Raw genomic sequence first — 26,001 nt, 5'->3', positions numbered from 1 at the left:
AGCAAAATGTCCGTCTGAAGCTCCTCCCTTTCCCATCATGCTCCATTGTATAAATAGCATTGGCCAAGTTTTCATAGAGGACCCCCAATGGTTGATCTATACAGACGGTTACATGAACATTGACCATGGAGAACCTGCTGAGGAAAAAACACTCAGCCCAACTTCTTTATTATCCATGGGCAATCTAAGAACAGACTTATATGTAGCATGCATAACTCCATTATATTCCACTGTCCATGCATACATGAGGACATTACCAGTATAGATATATTTTTAAAAAGAAACATACAAAGTCTCTAATACAAGGTCATAAGTAACAAAGTGTGAAAATATCTGTGTGATTCCATCTTCATTTTTACATCTCCGAATTTCCTTCTTCATAAACTCTCCTGATGGTGAGAGATTTAAAAAACTGAAAATATAAAAATCGTTCCTTCATTCGACCAAGACAATTGTTTCATCTTCATATTCAATTTCCCCCGATGTCGGCAGCTTCTCGGAAGTTCTTCCTCTTCTCTACCACTTGTTGTGGAAGTAGATGAAGCACAGAGCGGCAGCCAATACAAATCCTGAGATCACCAGTCGTATTATATTCTGCACCGTGTAATCTGAGGAGATAATTAGATGACACATAGTCAAAATAAAACATAAATGCTGTAGAGAAATTATCTTCAATTTTTGACGATGATAAATTAGAAGAGGCTGTTGACCTTGCAGAGTCAATGTTCAATTTTTAAAGTTAATGTTTGTTTAGTTTAGGGAATAAGGTGAAGGTGTGCTTACTTATAATCTTTAAGAAAGACCCCCACCTCTTCCTTCTACCCATTATAAACCATTCAGCTCTTATTTAAAAAAAATGAATGTCTTCCGAAGGTTTTTCATACTCACCAACTCTGCTATTCACATGGTCTTCACCAAGGCCACTTCCTGGTGGATCCAGATCTGCAGTCTGAGCCCACGCCAAATGGTCACCTCATCATCCCACCACTGAAGTCTTCTGGATCCTCAGAGACCCCAATAGGAAGTGCCTATGTCACCCAGTCAGTGACATGGACACCTGAAGATGGACCTTCTTCCTCTACAGATTTACTTTTTATCCACTTTTTGGTGAAATGGCTCCCTTCAACTATTCTGGACCTGTCCTTGTGGCTAAATAATTTTCCCCTCTAGGAACTGGAAATATTACATTAGATCAGGGTTCGCCAAATTTTTTAAGCAAATGGCCAGTTTACTGTTCTTCAGATATAAGGGGGGCCAGACTGTGGCCATGAGTAGTAGTAGAGGTCCCGATGTCAGTGCGAATAAACAATGCCCCATCTTTGGTGTCAAAAGGAGGAATTGTGCCCCATCATTGGTGTCATTGGAAGTAATTGTGCCCTATCCTTGGTGCCATTGGGCCCCATTGTTGGGGTCATTGGGAGGAATTGTGCCCCATTTTTGGTGTCATTGAGATGAATTTTGCCCCATAGTTAATGTCTTTGGGAGGAATTCTGCCCCTTCATTGGTGAAACTGGGGGGAATTATGCCCCATTGTTGGTATCAGTGGGTGAAAATAGTGCTCTAAAGGCTGGATAAAGGTCACATCTGGCCCCCAAGCCACAGTTTGAAGACCACTGGATTAGAATCTGAGAAACTGAGGAACCATAACCCCAACCTTTCATACAAATTGACAAGAAGATTTAACTATATAGTGTATATGACTGTATAGAGGTAATGTGTGATTGTTCAATGTTATTTGCTCACCATACATCTGGATATAGAGCCCATCACTCATCTTCCTCACAGTGTCATTTGTCATCTTCACTTCACAGGTATATTTCCCAGAATCCTCCAGCTGAGATGACGGCACTCTGTATGTATCAGATACATCGTATCCCCGCACAGTCCGACCATCTCTGTAGAAGGCAAAGTTCAGCTCTGTGCCGCCTCTGAGCGGATCCAGTCTGGTGTCACATCTCACCGTCATCTCACCTCCTTCTATTACCCTGGATGGGGTCACTTTTATTTCCGGTCGAGAGAAGAGCTCTGGAAGAGGAAAGGATGACAATGATAAATTGATGGATTTCATTTCTCATTGTTGGAGTATCCAGGAGTTGGCTCGCTCCACCATATTCCATCTATGACTCAAATATCACTTTCAGGTAGACTGATCTTTAACCACTTGCGCTCCGGAAGATTTTACCCCCTTCATGACCAGACCATTTTTTGATATTCCCCACTGCACTACTTAAACTGACAATTCCGCGGTCATTGCACCGCAACTGCACCTCTCACTTGTGTTGCCATTCATTCACATATTCTCGTTTCCGATCATGTAGTAACCAACTCCAACAACCAACCAACAAAGCATGCTTTGCTGCGTGTTTTGGGAACGCTCTGCAAAGGTGCATTGCACTTTGGTCGCCATAATGGTGCGCTAACCGCATTTGGGGGATCATTAACAATTAGGCTGCATTCATCGTTACATAGTTTCATAGTAAGTAAGTAAGGTTGAATAAAGACAATAGTCCATCCAGTTCCACCGGTGTAGGTTTACATGGGTCAGTGTCTAGAATTATTTCCCATATCCCTGTTTAGTTGTGTTCATCAAGATGCTCATCCAAGAGTCTTTTAAAAATATCCGTCCTCCCCGCTGCCACCACCCATTGTGAGATGAGAGTTACACATTCTTATCGCGCTGACAGCGAAACCCCCCCCCCCCCCAGCAAAGCGCCTCTCCTGTCACTCCAGTGTGAAAGCCCAAGTGCTTCCACACTGGGGCGGTGCGCTGTCAGGACGTTATAAAAAGTCCTGCAAGCTGCATCTTTGGGGTGGAGAAGCAGCGGTGTATACACCTCTCCTCCACCACCCCTGCCTATTGGAATGCATGGGCAGCGCTGTGGAATCGCCTGTAAAGCTCTTCGGCAGCGGTGCTTTGAGGGTGCTATTAACACCTTCTTCTACCGCTAGCAAGGATTAAAAATGCCCCGCTAGCGGCTGATTAGTGCTGCTAAATTTATGGTAAATCGGCCCTAAAAATACCTGCACTTTACCCCCGATGCCCTCACCGCCTCAGTGTGAAAGTGGCCTTAATATAAATACACCTACCTGTCCAGGGAGCATGCAATTTTGGCATCCCAGCCGATCGTCGGATCGGCTGTCGGGTGCAGTCGCCACCATTTCTCTTAAAGGAACCCGGCAGTGAAACTGACAGAAACCATGAATCAGACTGAGACAGAAGTACAGTTAAATCACACTTGTTTAATAATAATAAAAAAAAGGTAAACAGAGTAAATGTGGCCAAAACATAACCAGAGTTCCGGAGCCGGGAAGCGGATAGTCAGACAAGCCAAAACGTCAGGGATCCGGAGAGGAGCGTAGTAGAACAGCAAGCAGGATCTGGAGCCAGAAGGAATGTCAGCCAAGGAGACGCAGGAGAGCGTCTCTAGAGATGTGACCAAGCTGAAAGCAGAGATCCCCTGGACTGGACGACTTAAGTAGGCAGGACTGACGGGCGGGATATCATCAACAGGTGAGTCACTGTGGAGAGGTAGGAGCTGGCAATTAGCCGACATCTGAGCGGCCACCAGACAAACCAAAAGACAAACACCAGTGCTCCACCTTGCCAAACAAAAGACTAATATGCACCGGAGGCCAGTCACTTCACTGGGGATATGGAAGGGTTTACATCCATTTAAAAAAAGAGTTTTTGGCTTTAATCTATACCCTGGTCTAAGGCGAAGCATTAAATCCGAGTTGAAGTGCTCATTATACATTAAAAGCCCTTTAAACGAAACCCACAAAATGTATTTGTATATAAATGTCTCACCAATTCGCCATTCTCAGCTACTTACCTCCGTGTCTTTATCTGTAGATGAAATGCAGCCAACAGATGTTTGTTTCTTGCTGGCAGCAGAAAATGTTGTCTCCTCCCCCCATCCATCCAATAATAACATCGATCCCCATCCTGAGCCCTTCACCCATCCCTGGATCCCTGTACTGAGCCCTTCACCCATCCCCAGATCCCCGTACTGAGCCCTTCATCCCCAGATCCCCATACTGAGCCCTTCACCCATCCCCAGATCCCCGTACTGAGCCCTTCACCCATCCCCAGATCCCCGTACTGAGCCCTTCACCCATCCCCAGATCCCCGTACTGAGCCCTTCACCCATCCCCAGATCCCCGTACTGAGCCCTTCACCCATCCCCAGATCCCCGTACTGAGCCCTTCACCCATCCCCAGATCCCCATACTGAGCCCTTCACCCATCCCCAGATCCCCGTACTGTCCCCAGGATGTGTTGTGTTATAGGGACTCACCTCTCACCGAGAGCGAGAATTCATCTGATAGCTCAAACAAACTAGATCTACCACTAGATGCTATTTGTTTAGTACATTTATAAAGTCCGGCTGTGTTTAGATCCGCTTTCTGAATACGGAACTCAGAGCCCGGGAATTGTGATTTTATCTCTTCATTATTCTTGAAGAATCTTGTTTGGGAGCCAATAAAACCTTCTATATGATGACATCTCAGAGTCAGGGGGTCTCCTTCATAGATGGCAGATGGCGGTCTCTGGAGGAGGACATGACCTGGAAAAAATGTAAAAATAAAAAAATAAAAATGAAAGTAAAGCACGCAGTGCAATATATAAGGAAAATCGCATCCTGACCGATATAGATAAATCCTCCCGCTATCCCAATTATGATAAAAAAAATACAAATAATTGACCAGCTGGAGCTTCCTCCTATAGACTAAGAAAAGGGTTAATGGTCCTGGTAGTCACACTGGCACTAATAGTCCTTCTCACAATGGGGCAAACAGGGCCGCATGAGTATTCTCAGCATTCTATGAAAAGGAAAAATAGGATTCCTTTGTAACATATTGTAGTGCGGGTCTATATTCAGAATTCATTTTAGTTATTGATTTACAAGAAAGTTAGTAATAGTTTTATGTTGGTATATAAGTAGTCACTTCTGTCTATATACAACATGATTAATGCATGAGACTTCTGCTTCATTATGCTTTGGGAAGTAGGGAACCTTTGACCTTTTCTTTTCACCAGTTGTAGTTTTGTTTTCCCTGCCATATATACAGTAAGGGGGAGGCCGGGGATTGAATTTAGGGTTGCCACTTTTACTACACCCAACCCAAACACTTTAGCAGCGCACAGTAATTTTTTTTTTAGTATACACTATAGGCAGTGGCATCACTAGGGGGTGGCTATTGAGGTCAGAGCCCAGAATCTGGGGCCCATAGCCCCGAGTCCAGGGCTGGCCCTAACATGAGAGTGTCCTGGACTTACCTTCCTGCATAGCTGCGGCACTCTCACTGAGTCGGCACTCCGTCCTTCAGTGACAGCCAGAGAAGGGAGATTCCCAGGGTCATTACCCAGATATATTATGTACATTTAGGAAAGAATCCAGGACTTTTTTAACCACTTCCCTCCCGACTTATAGCAAAATGACGGCAGGGCTGTGGTTCAGTTATCCTGACTGGGCGTCATATGATGTCCTTCAGGATAACAACCGCCACGCGCCCGTGGGGGTGTGCATCACGCCGATCGGTGGATCGTTGTGTGTCAGTCTGACTATATACTTCTCCTTTAAGGAGGTGTGACAGGGGGTGTGTCCTATGCATACATATGTTTGCTCATAGGTGTCCCTCATTCCCATCTCGGAAAGTCGGGAGCGGTGGATAAGGCTTTGGAACCACTTTAAAGGGGAACTTCACTCTCCCTATGATCAACATTGACTTTTCTAACCCTTGAATAGTAAAACGAATTAAATAGCGTTTGTGGTTTGTGGTGCTCAGATTTTTTTATTCGGCCAGCAGGCTGCACTAAATAAAACAAAGCTGGGCATAGAGCAATCAAAATTCAGCTGTTTCAGCAGGAACCAGCCAAGAGTTAATCTGCGTGTGGCCCTTCTCGTTCAACAAAAGCTATAAGAATACAATGTCCCTATAATGTCCCTACAATGTCCCTATAATGTCCCTACAATGTCCCTACAGGGGATGGAGGAATCTGTTGTTTGACTTACAGTCAATACCCAGATTAATAGATTCCCCCATCCACACAATCAAGAACGATTGAGGAATTCCTACAAGATCATACAGACATCATATAATGGAATTATGGAGATGAGGAGATCACTCACGGATCGTAACATTTAGAGTGACGGGATCACTGATATCACCGGTATTGATCCGGCACTGATAATCTCCACTTTCCTGCTCTGCTGAAAATTTGATCTGAAGGGTCTTTTCATCTCTGTGTATTGTGCTCCCATCTTTGTACCAGTGATAGGTCCGGGGCTCCTCTGGTGCAGTAGACGTCACATTACATGTTAGAGTCACATTGTCACCTTCTAGTATATTCCCCCAGTTGGGTGTGAAGGTCACCACAGGTTTGATGGCCCCTCCTATAGAAGAAAAGAGATCACACATAACCACATCGATTGTACCAGGGCTTTATTTGTCAGAATATAGGTGCTTGAAACCCCCCCCTTCCAAGTTACCTCCTGTCCGCACCCCCTACCCACCTCCAATCAACATCCCTTGGTTACGCCCCCAATCCACCTCCCAGTACCACCCCTTTTAGAGAATACAGAACCACATATCATTTTGTGGTGCTAACTCATTTATATGGAATTTGTTAATGAAAACAGGAAAAGCAGTGAAAATAGCTTTCCCTTAGTCACAATAGAGCCTCCAGCAACAATATATCCACCCCAGCAACAATAGACCTCCCAAAGGTCAGCAACAATAGACCCCCCCCCCCACCAAGCAACAATAGACCCCAGCATCAATACCTTCCAGAACCCCCTGCCATTTCATACTGTATATTAAGCTCTGGAGGTGCTGGAAGTGCTTTCCCCCATGTTCCCCATGTTCCCGCTGAAAAAAGTCCCTGCATAACACAATATTTAACAATGCATCCTACAGAGAATTTAAGTTAACAAAATCTAAGACATTCACTTTACAATCCAAAAAGACGAAGAAAGTAATTAACGTTCTTAAAAAAATAACAAGAACTCAGTAGTGACATAGGGCCTGGAGGATGGAAATTGATCCACTGATCAGCTTCTGTACAACTAGGCTGTTGGACTTTCCCTACTCCATCAACGCTGCCAACTGATCAATGTATTTGTCAGAAACCATGAGATCAGAACGAGATAGAAGTACAGATAAATCACAAATGTATATAGAACAAACATACTCAAAACATAGCCAGAGTTCGGGAACCGGAATGGATAGTCAGCCATGCCAGAAGTCAGGGATCAATGTAGTGGAACAGCAAGCAGGATCTGGAGTCCGAAGGGATGTCAGCAAAGCCAGTCTTTAAACAGCAATGCAGGAGATAGTCTCTGTGATGTTTACCAAGGTGAAGGCAAAGATCCTCTGGGCAGGAAGGCTTAAATAGGCAGGACTGACGAGCAGGATATCATCAACAGCTGAGTAACTTTGGAGAGATAGGAGCTGGCAATTAGCCGACAACTGAGGGCCAGCTCAGAGAAGGAAGGACTGAGTCCAGCCCTGACAGTACCCCCTCCTCAACAATCCCTCCCCCTCAGAGGACCACCAGGCTTGAGGGGAAAAAGTTTATGGAAATCTCGGAGGAGGACAGGGGCATGTACGTCCAAGGATGAGACCCAAGAGCGTTCCTCTGGACCGTACCCTTTCTAATGCACAAGGTACTGTATGTGCCCACAGAACCTAATGGACTGTACTTCATACTCCTCATGGTTCTCAGCCTGTACAGGGTGAGGACGTGGCATCAAGGTAGTAAAGCGGTTGCTGACCAAAGGTTTTAATAAGGAGACATTCCCATGGACAGAAGCAAAGTAGGTTTTGTGATATCTTTGCTGTCTGAGTAGAGATATAGTGGGCGTTATTATCTCACTTTGGCTGTAAAAGTGAAAATATATTTCAAGTATTACACCTCTTCCTGTGCAGGGAGATTTATTTCATTCCTTTTTTGGAACATTGTTAATTAATTGCAAAGTTAAAACAAATTCAAGTAATCAAATGAAACAATTTATCTACACATCAATTACACATATTAATAATAATATTACCAACAATTTTTTATTGTGTGTTCCCAATCCCAGTTTTGCACTTACCAGATTTTCCCTTCATGAGAGCTAAAAAGAGAAAATACAAAATGTTAAATTTCCTATATCTAATCGATCTTCTATAATATCACCTACAGTATATCTCAGTGGTCCCCTCTTACCTATGTAGAGTGCTGAGACCAAACCCATCTTGTCTGCCTAGAGCCCCTGCAATGTTTTAGTGTCCCCCTCCCTCCTGTCTGGAATCCTCTGTCATATGTCAGCTGTATATCTATTTTCTAAATAAACCGAACCTGGAAAAAAGTGAGGTGAAGTACCAATCTGATTTAAACTCTTATAAATTGGACCAAATATTTATATTTTATTACTGATTGATACAAAGTTGTGTTTGCTGTGAGAGTATTCTGTGTGTTATGTATTGTGTTTTATGTTCTGTTTGCTGTGTGTTATGTATTGTGTTGTATGTTCTGTTTGCTGTGTGTTATGTATTGTGTTATATATTCTGTTTGCTCTGTCTTATGTATTGTGTTTTATGTTCTGTTTGCTGTGTGTTATATATTGTATTTTATGTTCTGTTTGCTCTGTGTTATGTATTGTGTTTTATGTTCTGTTTGCTCTGTGTTATCTATTGTGTTATATATTTTGCTTGCTCTGTCTTATGTATTGTGTTGTATGTTCTGTTTGCTCTTTGTTATGTATTGTGTTGTATGTTCGGTTTGCTCTGTGTCGTGTATTGTGTTGTATGTTCTGTTTGCTGTGTGTTATGTATTGTGTTCTATGTTCTGTTTGCTCTGTGTTGTGTATTGTCTTATATATTCTGTTTGCTCTGTGTTATGTATTGTGTTGTATGTTCTGTTTGCTCTTTGTTATGTATTGTGTTGTATGTTCTGTTTGCTGCGTGTTATGTATTGTGTTCTATGTTCTGTTTGCTCTGTGTTATGTGTTGTGTTGTATGTTATGTTTGCTGTTTGTTATGTATTGTCTTATATATTCTGTTTGCTCTTTGTTATGTATTGTGTTGTATGTTCTGTTTGCTCTGTGTTATGTATTGTGTTGTATGTTATGTTTGCTGTGTGTTTTGTATTGTGTTTTATGTTCTAAAACACAGATAAGATATAGAAGAAATGTCTTTGTACTTACACAGGAATACGATGATGATGAAGACAGACATGGTGGCGACGTCCAGCAAGCTCTGAGTTTCTGTCAGTAAAGCAGAAGTTATGACTCTTCTAACTTCTTGAGGATTATAGATAGGAAATGTCACAACTTGTTACACTGAGGCAGAGAACAAAATTCAAGAGTAACCCGGGGGGGGGGGGGGGGATTGGGTGTTGTATTTTGGAGATGTTGCGGAGGTTGCGGTGGCGAGCTTTGGACAGTGATTGGACGTGGGGCTAAAGGAGAGTTTATAGTTCAGGATCACGTTTAGCACCCTGGCTTACGGGGGTGGGCTTCTAGTTGTGCCATGGATTTTGACAGAGAAGTCGGAAGGGGCATTTGGGGGAGGAAATATCGTGAGCTCAGTTTCGGAGAGATTGAGTTTGAGGAAGTGGTGTGACGTCCAGACTGATATATCTGATAGTAAATTAGAGAGATACGAGAGGAGATGGAGGGAGTGAGCTGAGATGTAGAGAAATACATTTGGGTGACGTCGGCGTCGTCTCCCCCAGAGAATTGCGCAGGCGTTGCAGAGATTACCATTTTTTTATTTTTTTATTTTGCCTAGGGATACAATTTAAAGCCCATTTTAAAATGTAATAAACCAAGGAACACACATGTGATAGATATCAGTTCACAAGTCTTTTAATGCGGTGTCCACATTCATTGTCTGACAAGACTGGTACACTGCAATATATTGGGGGAGATTTACTAAAACTGAAGGGTGCAAAATCTGCTGCAGCTCTGCATAGAAACCAATCAGCTTCCAGGCTTTTGTTGTCAAAGCGGACCCGGACCATGGATTCCAATGATTAGAGCCAGAGGCTTCAAAAAAGGATGGGCTCGGAGTGCATTGCTCTGTGTGAGGGCCTGGTAATGAGCTGGGGGGGGGGGGGGTCCAATGCCATTTTCTGCAATGACTTTTCTCTGTATTGCCGGGACCCGACAATTCATTATAGCCGATAGTAGTTTTAAAATTGTCATTCAAAATGTGACAGCGCTGAAAGCTGAAAATTGGTCTGGACTGGAAGGGGATGAAAGTGTCCGGACCTGAAGTGGTTAAAAACACCTTAAGACAGAACTAAACCTTTCTATCCTTTTGCAGTATTCAGAATTTCACCATTGGCTGGGGTCTATATAACTCACTGTCCGTCTGAAGCTCCTCCCTTTCCCATCATGCTCCACTGTATACATAACATTGGCTGGGTTTTCATGGAGGATCCCAATGACTGATCCATACAGATGGTTGTATGAACATTGACTATGGAAAACCCATTGAAGAAAAAATCCTCTATCTATATGTAGCATGCCTATTTTTACCGGGGCGGCTTGTGTATTGTGGGCGCACAGGCGCCTCCCTCCTACTCCCTGCCCCTGAGCCCACAGGAGACATGTCTGGCTGATGCTGGAAGGAGGCACCCAAATGTCCAGGGGCAGAGGCGTAGCTTGAAGCTCGTGGGCCCCGATGCAAAAGTTGACCTGGGCCCCCCCCACACTACATCCAACGTGCGTGCATATACATCCACCAAACGCCAAAATACTCAAAGTGGCTTAAGAGTTTTGAGTTCCCAGAGTTCCTCTTTACATCAGAGGACTGCTGGAGAAGCAGAAGACCAGGATTACAGCTGAACAAGCAGAAGACAGGGACCCCTGGCAGGTCACTAGGCAGAGCTCCTTTGTATCTGGCTTTTATGTTGCCCTTCTGACCCGTGAAATTCTCTGGTCAGAACGGCGGTGTAGTTGCAGTAGGCAGATATACCCTGTGCAGATCATGGTTAACTGGCTGTGTTGTAAAGGAATGTGATTTCAGCCCTGCGGAGGAGGAACGGTATAGAGTGCTGTAATGGTAAAGGAGCTCAGCAGCCGGGCATAGCATGCAGGGTGGAGGGGGGGTCAGGGGGCTTGGGGGGGAACTTAGATCTGGGAGGGCAAAGCCATGTGACACAATCTGGAGCCTGCAGCACTTCAGGGGCCCCCTGAGGAGGTTTTATGGGATTTTCAATTTCTGAAGGTTTCTCTGTCAGTGTTGGGAAGAACACTTCCCCTAGTTGTCAGGGAAGTGGGGTAAGTAGACATCCCCGGGTGGGGGGGTACAGTGAATCTCAGCTAGTGATTAGGAGACACTGAGCAGTGTCATACCTCACCAGTGACATCGGTCCCATCGTGGCTACAGGACGGCACTCTCCTTCTCTTGCCTCGCTGAGCTCGGTTACCATTCCGTGTTGCCAGCACAGACACTTCCCCATCCTGGGCTGTTCTCACCTCGTGCTCCTCTCCATTCAGGAAATGGTTTACAGCTTCTCCCCAGCCAATGAGAACAGAGGGGTGTGGACTGTGGAAGGAAAAGTACAAGCCCAGTACTGGAGCGTGGCTGTGGGGCCCTGGGGCAGATCGGTGCTGGATTTTGTGGAGGATATGATAACATGACAGGGAGGCTGCAGGGGCCCCCTGGAGCAAGGGGTGGGGTTGCGATTGTGACCCTTTGCAGTTCCTTATGCTACACCCATGTCCAAGGGCATTAGTCAGTAGAGACCAGTATGTGAGATCCCAGTGACTGTGTGCTGCTACTATGCCTCTGGGATCATTGTCAGCCTGTGCTGAACAGTGGACATTTCCTATGGTGTCCCTGTGAGGCTCAGTCCATTATTTGCTGCTGCAAGGATTGCGCCAGGAAGCTTTGAGTATGTGACAATTGTCCTCAAGTTACTACTTAACGTTATATGAAGGAGAAGGGATCTCACCGCTCCAGGAGCACACAGGCAGGCTGTAAACTGTCTCTTCCGATGGGAAGCCACAGGTGCTGGTTATTACCACTAGCAACAGACGAAAAACAAGCCCTGGACTGCCGCACTCTTCAGAAGACCACTTTCTTTTATTGGAAAATCACATCACAGCTCCACAAACACAGCGAACAAGGAAAAATTGCTGACGTTTCGCACTAGCTGTAGTGTATGAATAAGTACTACAGCTAGTGAGAAACGTCAGCAATTTTTCCTTGTTCGCTGTGTTTGTTGAGCTGTGATGTGATTTTCCAATAAAAGAAAGTGGTCTTCTGAAGAGTGCGGCAGTCCAGAGCTTGTTTTTCGTCTGTTACTACTTAACGTTACTGGAGTATCCCACGGTTACCCAGCCCCCCATCCAAGTTTAAGTTATAATAAAGGATACCCCTAGACTATTTACCGAGCCAGAAAAGTGTCTGAGACTGTGTGCCTGACTGTGAATATACTACTTTAACTCTCTGGCAGACCAAATCCTCTCCACTGACAGGTCCACTCCAAACAGCCATGAAAAGGATTCAAAGAAGAGGACTTGTGTCTTTTTTTCAACCTGACTAACTATGTAACTATATTTCATGTTATTTTTATTTTATTTTTATTTTTGTTAGTATAATTAATTCTTTATTAAAAATATATATTATTTTCAATTATAACCAAGCATATACATAATAACACAAAAGGAAATAAGCCTATTTTAGAGTAAAAAAAGTCAATACCAACATCACTAAGCAAATATACCAAATAAACCAGCAATAGCACATAGTAAATTCATAAAATAAAAAAAATTCTTATATATCATATTTGTTACTATTTTCCAATCAATTTGTACCTTAAAAGTCCCAATCCCTCCTTCTACATTTAGCTAAAAAAAAGGATTATGGATTAATACCCTCCCTTCTAGATTGTAAACTCTAACGAGTAGGGCCCTCTGATTCCTCCTGTATTGATTTGTATTGTAACTGTACTGTCTGCCCCCATGTTGTAAAACACTGCGCAAACTGTTGGCACTATACAAATCCTGTATAATAATAATAATAATAATAATACACCACCCTACTGAGAATTCATTATCAAATCATATAGTAACCTCCAACGTATATCTGAAATGTGAAAATGACATCAATTGTTAACCTATAATACATATACCTTGACTTATCTACTTTAGGATAGAAGAAACCTTTCTGCTGACCCCAACAATGCGGGTCCGGAGACAAAATCTACCAAAAAAAAACAGAGAGAGAGAAAAAAAAAAAGACCCCAACCAACTAGTTCAAGCTCAAAACCTTCAGAGCTTCCAACACCCTACCACGCCCCCTTCCCGAATTTCCACCCCTCAAAAACCGACCTGCCATTATAAATCCTCATTCCTAACCTAGACGGAGATGCAATCATCATACTGGGATGTACACGAAAAGGACGTCCATGGCTGCCAGGTGTCCCTACACTCCTCCTCTCTACCGTAGAGAGACGCTGTCATAGATTCCATTGTCCTAATTTCATCCATCCTAGAGAACCAATGTTTCAAAGAAGGTTTCAAAGAAGGTGTAATCATAGACTTCCATAAGTCTTGGATACATGCCCAGGCAGCGTTCATGTTAATTTTTTTGTACCTATTTTTTCTTACGTAAAAAAACAAAACAAAAGTAAAAGAGTGCAAAAAAAGCCAAGAGCTGTTTAAAGAGTATGTAAACCCAAATCAATGAGCTTCTTTTATGTACTCCTTTTTGTTCTGTTTAATATATCAATGAAACTGATTTGTTATATCTGTTGGATCAGGTCAAAAAATGACGTTGATCCTGTTAGATCAGCCTTTCTCAACCTTTTCAACACAGAGGAACCCTTGAAATAGTTCTCCAATCTCGGGGAACCCCTGCTAAAAATTATAACTCTACAACTCATGATACATTAGTGTGATGGTCAGTGGGAAGAACGGTCCTTACACTTGTGGTCATTGGGAAGAATTACCTCCTTACAGATAGCTAAAAAGATCAATGGTGTCGGTGAGAACTTATCAGAGAGGCAGAAATGGCCCAATGCTGAAGGAACCTCTAGCAACCTCTGGAGGAACCCTAGGGTCCCACGGAACCCTGGTTGAGAATCACTGTGTTAGAGCCTTACATTGTAATGCATGCATTCAAGAATTCAAGTGTTATTTTGTACTTGTACACCAATTCTGCCCTATGTTGAGGACATGAAGAAAGAGGGAGGTGTTCTACAGTTCAGCAAAAGTCAACTAGGCAGGGTTGACACAATTTCTGGTCATAAAAATGCACTGTGGTGTCAGCCCATAACAGTAAAGAAAGAACTGAGAGTATTTCTAGCTGATCGGCTGGTATTTTTTAGGGCTTGCATGGTCTTTAAAAGAGCAAAATGTCCGTCCGAAGCTCCTACCTTTCCCATCATACTCCATTGTATAAATAGCATTGGCCAAGTTTTCATAGAGGACCCCCAATGGCTGATCTATACAGACGGTTACATGAACATTGACCATGGAGAACCTGCTGAGGAAAAAACACTCAGCCCAACTTCTTTATTATCCATGGGAAATCTAAGAACAGACTTATATGTAGCATGCATAACTCCATTATATTATACTGTCCATGCATACAATGAGGACGTTACCAGTATATATATATTTAAAAAATATATCATACAAAGTCTCTAATACAAGGTCATAAGTGACAAAGTGTGAAAATATCTGTGTGATTCCATCTTCATTTTTACATCTCCGAATTTCCTTCTTCATAAACTCTCCTGATGGTGAGAGATTGGAGTGACCACTTCTGTATCCCCCATAACTCAGAAAATGTTGAGCTGTGTGATCTCCATAGAGATCTCTCTGCCTTTTTACCATATTATATTGTGAGAGAATATCTTTAGCATATTATAAAAAACTGAAAATATAAAAATCGTTCTTTCATTCGACCAAGACCATTTTTTCATCTTCATATTCAATTTCCCCGATGTCGGCAGCTTCTCGGAAGTTCTTCCTCTTCTCTACCACTTGTTGTGGAAGTAGATGAAGCACAGAGAGGCAGCCAATACAAATCCTGAGATCACCAGTCGTATTATATTCTGCACCGTGTAATCTGAGGAGATAATTAGATGACACATAGTCAAAATAAAACATAATTGCTGTAGAGAAATTATCTTCATTTTTTGACGTTGATAAAGGAGAAGAGGCTGTTGACCTTGCAGAGTCAATGTTCAATTTGAAAGTTAATGTTTGTTTAGTTTAGGGAATAAGGTGAAGGTGTGCTTACTTATAATCTTTAAGAAAGAACCCCACCTCTTCCTTCTACCCATTATCAACCATTCAGCTCTTATTTAAAAAGAAATGAAGGCCTTATGAAGGTTTTTCATACTCCCCAACTCTGCTATTCACATGGTCTTCACCAAGGCCACTTCCTGGTGGATCCAGATCTGCAGTCTGAGCCCGCGCCAAATGATCACCTCATCATCCCACCACCGAAGTCTTCTGGATCCTCAGAGAACCCAATAGGAAGTGTCTATGTCACCCAGTCAGTGACATGGACACCTGAAGATGGACCTTCTTCCTCTACAGATTTACTTTTTATCCAGTTTTTGGTGAAATGGCTCCTTTCAGTTATTCTGGACCTGTCCTCGTGGCTAAATAATTTCCCCATCTAGGAGCTGGAAATATTACATTAGATCAGGGGTCTGCAAATTTTTTAAACAAATGGCCAGTTTACTGTCCTTCAAATTTAAGGGAGGCTGGACTGTAGCCATCAGTAGTAGTACAGGTCAGTATAAATAAACAATGCCCCATCTTTGGTGTTAATGGGAGGAATTGTGCCCCATCGTAGGTGTCATTGGAAGTATTGTGCCCTATCATTGGTGCCATTAGGCCCCATTGTTAGTGTCATTAGGAGGAATTGTGCCCCATTTTTGGTGTCATTGGGATGAATTCTGCCCCATAGTTAATGTCTTTGTGAGGAATTCTGCCCCTTCATTGGTGTCACTGGGAGGAATTATGCCCCATTGTTGGTACCGGTGGGTGAAAATAGGCTGCCAAGGGCTAGATAAAACCAAGCAAAGGGTCGCATCTGGCCCCCAGGCTACAGTTTGAAGACCATTGAATTAGAGTCTGAGAAACTGAGGAACTCTAACCCCAACCTTTCATACAAATGGACAAGAGAATGATACACAAAATTGCAATTAGTTTGATTTTTTGGAATATTTTTAAGATGTACAGTGTATCCAGAAATTATTCATAACGCTTCACTTTTTCCACATTTTGTTACAGCTTTATTCTAAAATAGATTAAATTAATTATTTTCCTCAAAATTCTACAAACAATACCTCATGATGAAAATGTAAAAGAAGTTTGTTTGAAATCTTTGCAAATTTATAAAAAAATAAAAAAACAACAAACTCCCATGTACATAAGTATTCAAAACCTTTGCCATGACGCTCAACTTATCCTGTTTCCACTGATCATCCTTGATCCTTGATCATCCTTGAGCTGTTTCTACAACCTTCTGAGGTACCACCTGTGGTAAATTCTGTAGATTGGACGATATTTGGAAAGGCACACATCCGTCTATATAAGGTCCCACAGTTAATGCTTGTAGGGCACAAACCAAGCTATGAAGTCCAAGGAATTGTCTATAGACCTCAGAGACAGGATTGTATGGAGGCACAGATCTGGGGAAGGGTACAGAAACGTTTCAGCAGCATTGAAGGTCCCAATGAGAACAGTGGCCTACATCATCCCTAAATGGAAGAAGTTTGGAACCACCAGGGCTCTTCCTAGAGCAGTCCGCCCAGCCAAACTGAGCAATCGGGAGAGAAGGGTCTTAGTCAGGGAAGTGACCAAGAACCCAATGGTCACGCTGACAGAGCTCCAGCTTTTCTCTGTGGAGAGAGGAGAACCTTCCAGAAGAACAACCATCTCTGCAGACATCCCACCTGGAGTTTTCCAAAAGGCACCTGAAGGAAAATTCTCTGGTCTGATGAAACAAAGATTGAACTCTTTGGCCTGAATGGCAAGCGTCATGTGTGGAGGAAACCAGACACCGCTCATCACCTGGCCAATACCATCCCTACAGTGAAGCATGGTGGTGGCAGCATCATGCTGTGTGGATGTATTTCAGTGGCAGAAACTGGGAGACAGTCGGGACAGAGGGAAAGATGAATTCAGCATTGTACAGGGACATCCTTGATATAAGCCTTCTCCAGAGTGCTTCAGGGCCTCAGACTGGGGCGAAGGTTCATCTTCCAACAGGACAATGACCCTAAGCACGCAGCCAAGATAATAAAGGAGTGGCTATGGGACAACTGTGTGAATGTCCTTGAGTGGCCCAGCCAGACCCCAATCTTGAACCCGATTGAACATCTCTGGAGAGATCTATAAATGGCTGTTCACCGACGCTCCCCATCCAACCTGATGGAGCTTGAGAGGTCCTGCAAGGAGAATGGGAGAAACTGCCCAAAAATAGGTGTGCCAAGCTTGTAGCATCATACTCAAAAAGACTTGAGGATTAATTGGTGCCAAAGGAGCTTCACCAAAGTATTGAGCAAAGGCTGTGAATACTTACAGTACATGGGATTTTTATTTTTTTTATTTTTTTTTAAATTTGCCAAGATTTCAAACAAACTTCTTTCACGTTGTCATTATGGGGTATTGTTTGTAGAATTTTGAGAAAAATAATGAATTTAATCCATTTTGGAATAAGGCTGTGACATAACAGAATGTGGGAAAAGTGAAGAGTTGTGAATACTTTCCGGATGCACTGTATTATTATTATTATTATTATATTGCATTATTTGGGTGCTGTCTGCTCTAAGAAAGGTATTTCTTTCTAAGAGGACATCTAATGCAACTAAAAAGAAACAGCTGTACGTGACATGGCTTTGTTTAAAAGCATTTTTTGACAAAATGTTGGTTAATTTCAACTCATGGCTGATAACGATTACATTTCAGACACTTGATGGAAAAAGCAATCTCAGCTAAATCACCAATTCCAGCACATGATTGGATATCAAAGCAAACACAAATTCACCTTATTCACTATGACAGGTGAGAGTTCTGCCCTTGCTTGCAAAGTGTCCAGGATTTCCTATTCCTATTCCTATTTAAAAGCCTTAGCCCTTGTACACACGGTCGGACATTCTGACAACCAAATCCGTTGGATTTTGTCCAAAACTGTTGCATACACACGGTCGGACAAAGTTGTCGGAAAATCTGATAGTTCTTAACGTGGTGACCTTATTTCGTTATGACGGGACTACGTTCAGGTTAGTAGCCAATAGCTTTGGTCTAGGAATTTGATCTGAGCATGCGTGGCACTTTGTCCGATCGGAATTCTCTACAAACGATCGGACAAAGTCAGATCGGATCATGTTGTCGGGAAATTTTATAGCCCAGCTCTAAAACTTTGTTGGTCGGATATTCCGACGGGAAACAGTCTGATGGAGCCCACACACGGTCGGATTATCTGACAACACGGTCCGATCGGACATTTTCCGTCAGAATGTCCGACCGTGTGTACAAGGGCTTACACTGTCTGGTTTGAAGCCCTGATAGCGAGAGGAGAGGGCGCGATCTAAGTGTAATATAAAACATATTTATTGGAGTGAAACACAATTAGCAACTTATACAAACAGTTAAAAGGACTCGCTAATCAATACGTTGTGCTTTGTGCACTGGTCCAAATTATTGGACCAGTGCACAATTATTATTATTATTGGAGGAGGGGGGATTATGGTGTAGGGTTGTATTTCAGGGGTTGGGCTTGGCCCCTTAGCTCCAGTGAAGGGAACTCTTAAGGCGTCAGCATACCAAGACATTTTGGACAATTTCATGCTCCCAACTTTGTGGGAATAGTTTTGGGATGGCCCCTTTCTGTTCCAACATGACTGCCCACCAGACCACAAAGCAAGGTCCATAAAGACATGGATGAGCGAGTTTGGGGTGGAGGAACTTGACTGGCCTGCACGGAGTTCTGACCTCAACCTGATAGAACACCTTTGTGATGAATTGTGAGCCAGGCCTTCTCGTTCAACATCAGTGCCTGGCCTCACAAATGCTCTTCTGGAAGAATGGTCACACATTCCCATAGACACACTCCTAAACCTTGTGGACGGCCTTCCCAGAAGAGTTGAAGCTGTTGTAGCTGCAAAGGGTGGGCCAACTCAATATTGAACCCTACGGACTAAGACTGGGATGCCATTAACGTTTATGTGTGTGTAAAGGCAGGTTACCTAGTATATAGTTATATAGTTGCTAAGGTTGAATGAAGACACCAGTCCATCCTGAGTGAGTGTTGGGTGCATGTCTACAATTATCCCTATCCCTGTACATTGTGTCTCATTAAGATGCTCATCCATTATTATTATTTATTTTAAGGTACCCATATAGCGCCGTCAATTTACATAGCGCTCCACACATACATCGCACATTCACATCGGTCCCTACACTCAAGGAGCCCACAATCCAAGGGCCCCAACTCACACCCATATACCTGGGCCAATTTTGGACAGAAGCCAATTAACCTACCAGCATGCCTTTGGAGCGTGGGAGGAAACCAGGGTACCCAGAGGAAACCTACACAGGGAGAACATGCAAACTCCAGGCAGGTGGTGTCATGGTTGGTATTAAAACCAGAGACCCTTTTACTGCTAGGTAAGAGTGCTACCCACTTCACCACTGTGCCGCCCGTAAGGTGTCCAAATACTTTTGGTTATATAGTGTATATGACTGTATGGAGGTAATGTGTGATTGTCCAATGTTATTTGCTCACCATATATCTGGATATAGAGCCCATCACTCATCTTCCTCACAATGTTAGACGCCGTCCTCACTTCACAGGTATAATTCCCAGAATCCTCCAGCTGAAATGACGGCACTCTGTATGTATCAGATACATTAAATTCCTGCACAGTCCGTCCATCTCTGTAGAAGGCAAAGTGCAGCTCTGTGCCGTCTCTGAGCGGATCCAGCCTGGTGTCACATCTCACCGTCATCTCATCTCCTTCTATTACCCTGGACGGGGTCACTTTTATTTCCGGAGGAGAGAAGAGCTCTGGAAGAGGAAAGGATGAGAATGATAAATTGATGGATTTCATTTCTCATTGTTGGAGTATCCAGGAGTTGGCTCGCCCCACCATATTCCATCTATGACTCAAATATCACTTTCAGGTAGACTTATCTTTAACCACTTGCGCTCGGGAAGATTTTACCCCCTTCATGACCAGACCATTTTTTGATATTCCACACTGCGCTACTTAAACTGACAATTCCGCGGTCATTGAACTGATATTGCACCTCTCACTTGCGTTGCCATTCATTCACATCTACTAGTTTCCGAACATGTAGTAACCTGCACAGAAAAAGCATGCTTTGCTGCGTGTTTTGGGAACGCTCTGCAAACGTCCATCGCACTTTGGTGGCCATAATGGTGTGCTAACCGCATTTGGGGGATCATTAACAATTAGGCTGCATTCATCGTTACATAGTTTCATAGTAGGTAAGTAAAGTTGAATAAAGACAATAGTCCATCCAGTTCCACCTGTGTAGGTTTACATGGGTCAGTGTCTAGAATTATTCCCCACATCCCTGTATGTTGTGTTCATCAAGATGCACATCCAAGAGCCTTTTTAAAAATATCCATCCTCCCCGCTGCCACCACCCATTGAGTTACACATTCTTATCGCGCTGACAGCGAAAAAAATCTGATAGTATGTATGGGACTTAAAATCACCAGATTGAATACTTACCTAAATGAACCCTGAAAAAAAAAATTATTCTTTACTTACCTTTTATTTCAGATGTTTCTGCTGACTTCCGGGTTGTCCTCCCGTGGGAGTAGGCGTGGTTATCGTCCTCGCAATGGTCCCTGGGAAATTTCTAAGCTATTTCCCAGGAATCCATGGGGGGACAATGAAATTGCGAAATCTCGCGAGATTTCGTTAGGACGCCGGTCACGTGATGAGGGCGTGTCCGAATTTGCCATTTTTAAACTGGGCAGGCAGCTGTATCTGCCATTACCACTATTGCACACTGAGCATGCGCGAGATGGAGCGGAGCATGCTGGGAGCCGAGCGTCATCGATACACAGGAAGTAAATGCCTGTGGGCTTCAGACGCCCACATTTAAAATGGAAAATGCCAGAGCACTTTTTTAAAAGTCATCCCGAGGAAAAGAATCGTCACGCCGGGGGTCAAAAAAATGCCGGACGTGGATGCTAAGCGAAGGTAGCAGTCGCCCACCTGTAACACAGGTAAGAAAAAAAAGAGCGGAATCCCGCTTTAAGCCAGAGCAGACTATTAGACACAGGCCACAGGGGGTCCAGAAGCATATCTAATTTATGCAGGTAGTGGTTGCATTGGACAAACAAGTTTGGGTGAAACTAATGTTATTTGTGGTATGGGAATGTATTTTGCTCTGAATGCATGTTGTGTTTGTATTACTAGAGGAACTGCATTTGAGATGCAGATTAGAGAGATGGGGGCCATTAATGATTTTGTTAACTATGCAGTATGGGTCCCCATAAAGCATAACTTCATCCCTGGCTCGGCATAAAGGAACTTCAATCTCAAACACATTTACCACTTGACCATCAAGGCATTTCAAAGCCATGAGAGCTGGTGGTTACTAAACTCTACTCTTCCCACTGTTCTTGGTGTTATCATTAGTGATGGACGAACTTCCGACGGGACGTTTCGCGAACGCGGACCGTGAACGAGGCCGACCGTTCACGAAACCGAACGTTTGCCGCGGGCCCCATTGACTTCAATGGGAGGCGAACTTCGCCAACCTTTAGCTCAAATTTGCAGCCACAAGATAATTATTAGCTGGGCAAACATAGTCCCACCACATGGCCAATGACATAACACATGTATGAGGGGAATTTGGGATCGATAACTACAAGCATTCTTTTTTTATATGGGAAATTGTTCTGACAATTCAGGACTGTGGAGCACATGAAGGCAATGGAGGAGAGGGAAGGTCAGGGACCAGGGTAGGCAAAGAAGAGGGTGCAGGAGATGATCACCAGCAGCGTGACATACAGCAATGACACCTGCACCGTGATAGAGTCATCTGACAACAGCTCCGTGATAGAGAGCACTGACATCAGCACCGTGATATACAGCACTGACAGCAGCACAGTGATATACAGCACTGACAGCAGCACCGTGATAGAGAGTACTGACATCAGAAGCGTGACATTAAGCACTGACATCAGCACCGTGATATACAGCACTGACAGCACCGTGATAGAGGGCACTGACATCAGAAGCATGACATACAGCACTGACATCAGCACCGTGATATACAGCACTGACACCAGCACAGTGATATACAGCACTGACAGCAGCACCGTGATAGAGAGTACTGACATCAGAAGCGTGACATTAAGCACTGACATCAGCACCGTGATATACAGCACTGACAGCACCGTGATAGAGGGCACTGACATCAGAAGCATGACATACAGCACTGACATCAGCACCGTGATATACAGCACTGACAGCAGCACCGTGATAGAGAGCACTGACATCATCAGCGTGACATACAGCACTGACATCAGCACCGTGATATACAGCACTGACAGCAGCACCGTGATAGAGAGTACTGACATCAGAAGCGTGACATTAAGCACTGACATCAGCACCATGATATACAGCACTGACAGCAGCAGCGTGACATTAAGCACTCACACCAGCACCGTGATATACAGCACTGACAGCAGCACCGTAAGCAGCCCCAGGAGTAGCACCCTAGACCAAGTTACCAGTCCTTATAAGAACTTTTGTGGACCAAGCAGGTTGTGTGTTAGGCCGCGTACACACGGGCGGACTGTTCGCCCAACCTTGTCCGCTGAACAGTGTTTGGGCGGACAGTCCGCTCGTGTGTGGGCAAGTCCGCTCATGCAAATTTTGAGCGGACTGTTTGCCGAAACTGTTTGCCGAACAAGGTTGGGCGAACAGTCCGCGCGTGTGTACGCGGCCTTAGTGATTAGCAGACTGTACGTCAGTCCCTATACCAATGAAGGACTGCTGCAGTATAGGGCAGCGGTCAGCAGTAGTGCACCTCAACCCTATCTATTGTGGACCGATAGCGGTCCTTACAGAACAGCAGACTGTACCGCACTCAACCCTATGTACTGTAGCACCCTACACAGACCAAGTTACCAGTCCTGATAAAGAGCTTTGTGGAACAAGTGAGCTGTGAATGATTAGCAGACTGCAGCAGAAGGGCAGCAGTCAAGTATAATATTCTTTCTATATTTGGAAGAAAGAATATTATACGTGTACAAGCCTATTACCATACCACTGATACCAGTCCTGAAAAGAACCTTTGTGGAACTAATAGTAACAGCAACTCTTTAAACTGACCCTCACTGCCTGACACACTGCTTCCTTCCTGTCCCTATACAAAGTGGCAAAAAAGAGGAGACTGGAACAATTACTGGTTACTGGAATAGCTCTTTTGTGGACCTGATAGTAACAGCTAATGATGATGATGATGATGATGATGAAAGACTAATCTGGCTGTCCCTGTAGCACACACCGTCCTTTCCCTTTCTCTAAACTGACAAAAGACACTCAGGCTGCTGCAACAATCAGTAGCACAGCAAACCTATATACACCTAACACCTATACCAGTCCTGAAAAGAACTTTTGTGTACCAAATAGCTAGCGATTTATCTCTCCCTACTCCACACAGCAACCTCTCCCTATAGTGACAGAAGAAAGAATGTAAAATGGCCGCCGGATCGGGTGTATTTATAAGTTAGGGGGAATGTCCAAGTGTCCATGTGCTGTCATGTCTCAATTGGCTGTCCTGTACCCCATGATGGACGTGTCATCATAGGTCAAAGTTCTTTTACACATTAAACACGTAAGTCCGCCGGGGCGAACGACGGCAATAGGCGAGCGAACGAGCGGACCGCGAACGGCCGAAATTCGCCGTGAAACGACCGCTGGGCGAACCGGTCGGCCATCACTAGTTATCATACAGACTTGGGTTGGGGGTCTTCATTGGTCTTCGTTGGTCTTCGTTGGTCTTCGTTGGTCTCCGGTCCTAGAAAAGTTTTAGTGAAGGGCTAAAGTTCTGATTTAAAGGATCAATCCGCACAAAAGTTTGTACATTTTTATGAGAGACCTTCCTACGATCAGCCAATGCTTCCTTGGTTGGTCTCAGGTCTTCCTCTGTTTTCCATTATATAAAACAAAAGAACGAGACCACTTATGAACGGCCATTGCAAGTAGACTTGTCTGTGACCTCAGATGTGCCAAAATTAAAATGTGATTTTTTTTTTGAGGTGGGTACTGTTTTTTTTTTGTTTTTTTAAAGCACTATGAAGACAGGACCAGTATTCAGTACTTACTGTATACTCTAATATTGATCTCATCACTCATCTTCCTCACAGTGTTGGACGTCGTCCTCACTTCACAGGTATAATTCCCAGAATCCTCCAGCTGAGATGACGGCACTCTGTATGTACCAGATACATCGAAGTCCTGAACATTATCTTCATCTCTGTAGAAGATAAAGTACAGCTCTGTGCCGCCTCTGTGCGGATCCCGTCTGGTGTCACATCTCACCGTCATCTCATCTCCTTCTATTACCAAGTCAGAAGCTATTTTTATTTTCGGAGGAGAGAAGAGCTCTAGAAGAAAAAAAAATTGTGACAATTTTCTCTTTTCCCTTGATGAAAAGTTTTTATAAACAGTTTTATTCACATCCTGCACTTACATTATCAAATAAATAGAAGCAAATAGAATCTGTGACATTAGTCCCCAAAAGGAGATTCTGTATAGCCACCAGGTCCATAGAGTTGGCCAGAACCCAGCTACTTGTATGGATCATGGAAGGAACCTGGAGAACCCTTATAAACAAGTAAAAGATAGGCAAGTTCAATGGAGGAGGTGTTTCTGGAGGGAATTCGGTTTGGAACTCCAATGCTGCAAACCAAGAATGTCACCCATTTACTCATGGTGTCGAACAAGGGTGTGTCTGAAGAAGCTAAGCTTCACCAAGATAGAATGCAAATCCAGAGCATGAAGGGATATCTGCCCACTAACCAACTTTATGAGCGGATCCCACCCAGAGGCGGACTGACCATTGGGCTACTCGGGCACTGCCCGAGGGCCCCATGCCACTAGGGGGCCCCATCAGGGTTGCCAGCCTCAGTAAAACCAGGGACAGTATGTAAAAAATGTGTGTTTTTTTTACATCTGTCTCTGAAATGTCCCTTACCGACATCCTTTTGGTCTAAAAATCCTGAGATTATAGCTGCCCCACCTCTCCAGTACCTTCTCAGCCAATAGAAACATGTCTGTGTGTACTGTGTGATTGTATACTATGTGTGTGTGTGTTTGTGTATACTATGTGGCCCCATAATATCTGATTGCCTGGGGGCCCCATAATCTCCTATTGCCCGGGGGCCACATGAGTTGTCAGTCCACCCCTGATCCCACCATCTCTGTGCTGAGTAGGGATGACCCGAACACCCCCCAGTTCGGTTTGCATCAGAACATGTGAACAGGCAATAAATTCGTTTGAACATCCGAACACCGTTAAAGTCTATGGGACTCGAACATGAAAAATAAAGTGCTAATTTTAAAGGCTTATATGCAAGTTATTGTCATAAAAAGTGTTTGGGGACCCGGGTCCTGTCGCAGGGGATGTATCAATGAAAAACAACGTTTTAAAAACAGCTGTTTTTTCGGAGCAGTGATTTTAATACTGCTTAAAGTGTAATATTCCTTTAAATTTCGTACCTGGGGGGTGTCTATAGTATGCCTGTAAAGGGGCGCATGTTTCCTGTGCTTAGAACTGTCCCTGCACAAAGTGTCATTTCTGCAGGAAAAAAAGTAATTTAAAATCACTCGTGGCTATAATGAATTGTCGGCTCCCGTAATACAGAGAACAGCCATTGAAAGTCATTGATAAAAAAATTTTTAAAAATGCGTGGGGGTCCCCCCAAATTCAATTACCAGGCCCTTCAGGTCTGGTATGGATATTAAGGGGAACATTGTGTC

General features: G+C 43.7%; 2 protein-coding genes across 2 annotated transcripts in view; both read right to left on the bottom strand.

Moving 5' to 3' along the window:
* LOC143942162 (Fc receptor-like protein 3) overlaps window positions 1-26,001 on the bottom strand; it is a 178,813-nt gene that overhangs the window by 69,523 nt on the left and 83,289 nt on the right. Inside the window, exon 11 of the mRNA XM_077463421.1 lies at window positions 24,345-24,626. Coding sequence (XP_077319547.1) covers window positions 24,345-24,626 — 282 coding nt within the window. The remainder of the gene's footprint in view (window positions 1-24,344; window positions 24,627-26,001) is intronic.
* On the bottom strand, window positions 42-14,839 carry LOC143943388 (high affinity immunoglobulin gamma Fc receptor I-like). Its single transcript, XM_077465122.1, has 8 exons — window positions 14,640-14,839; window positions 14,377-14,483; window positions 9,191-9,316; window positions 8,099-8,119; window positions 6,134-6,397; window positions 4,298-4,567; window positions 1,744-2,025; window positions 42-608 (listed from the first exon to the last, which is right to left on the bottom strand). Exons 1-8 carry the CDS (start codon window positions 14,837-14,839, stop codon window positions 517-519), a joined length of 1,362 nt encoding a protein of 453 aa, XP_077321248.1. The 3' UTR covers window positions 42-516.

The sequence above is a fragment of the Lithobates pipiens genome, unplaced genomic scaffold, assembly GCF_037356315.1.
Source record: "Lithobates pipiens isolate NorthernLeopardFrog02 unplaced genomic scaffold, aLitPip1_a1.2 Scaffold_30, whole genome shotgun sequence".
Classification (NCBI taxonomy): domain Eukaryota; kingdom Metazoa; phylum Chordata; class Amphibia; order Anura; family Ranidae; genus Lithobates; species Lithobates pipiens.
The sequence above is the reverse complement of the archived record's forward strand: the minus strand, read 5'-3'. Positions and strand labels throughout refer to the sequence as shown.

What these genes read in the sequence shown, in the direction of transcription:
- LOC143943388 (XM_077465122.1), bottom strand. Translation starts at nt 14,839, where the DNA reads ATGGTAAAAAGGCAGAGAGATCTCTATGGAGATCACACAGCTCAACAT. An exon ending in GACCTTGTATTAGAGACTTT is followed by an intron (nt 14,484 to 14,639) that starts GTATGATATATT and finishes TTTCCTCAGCAG; the next exon opens with GTTCTCCATGGTCAATGTTC. An exon ending in GCTCTATATCCAGATGTATG is followed by an intron (nt 609 to 1,743) that starts GTGAGCAAATAA and finishes TTATCTCCTCAG; the next exon opens with ATTACACGGTGCAGAATATA.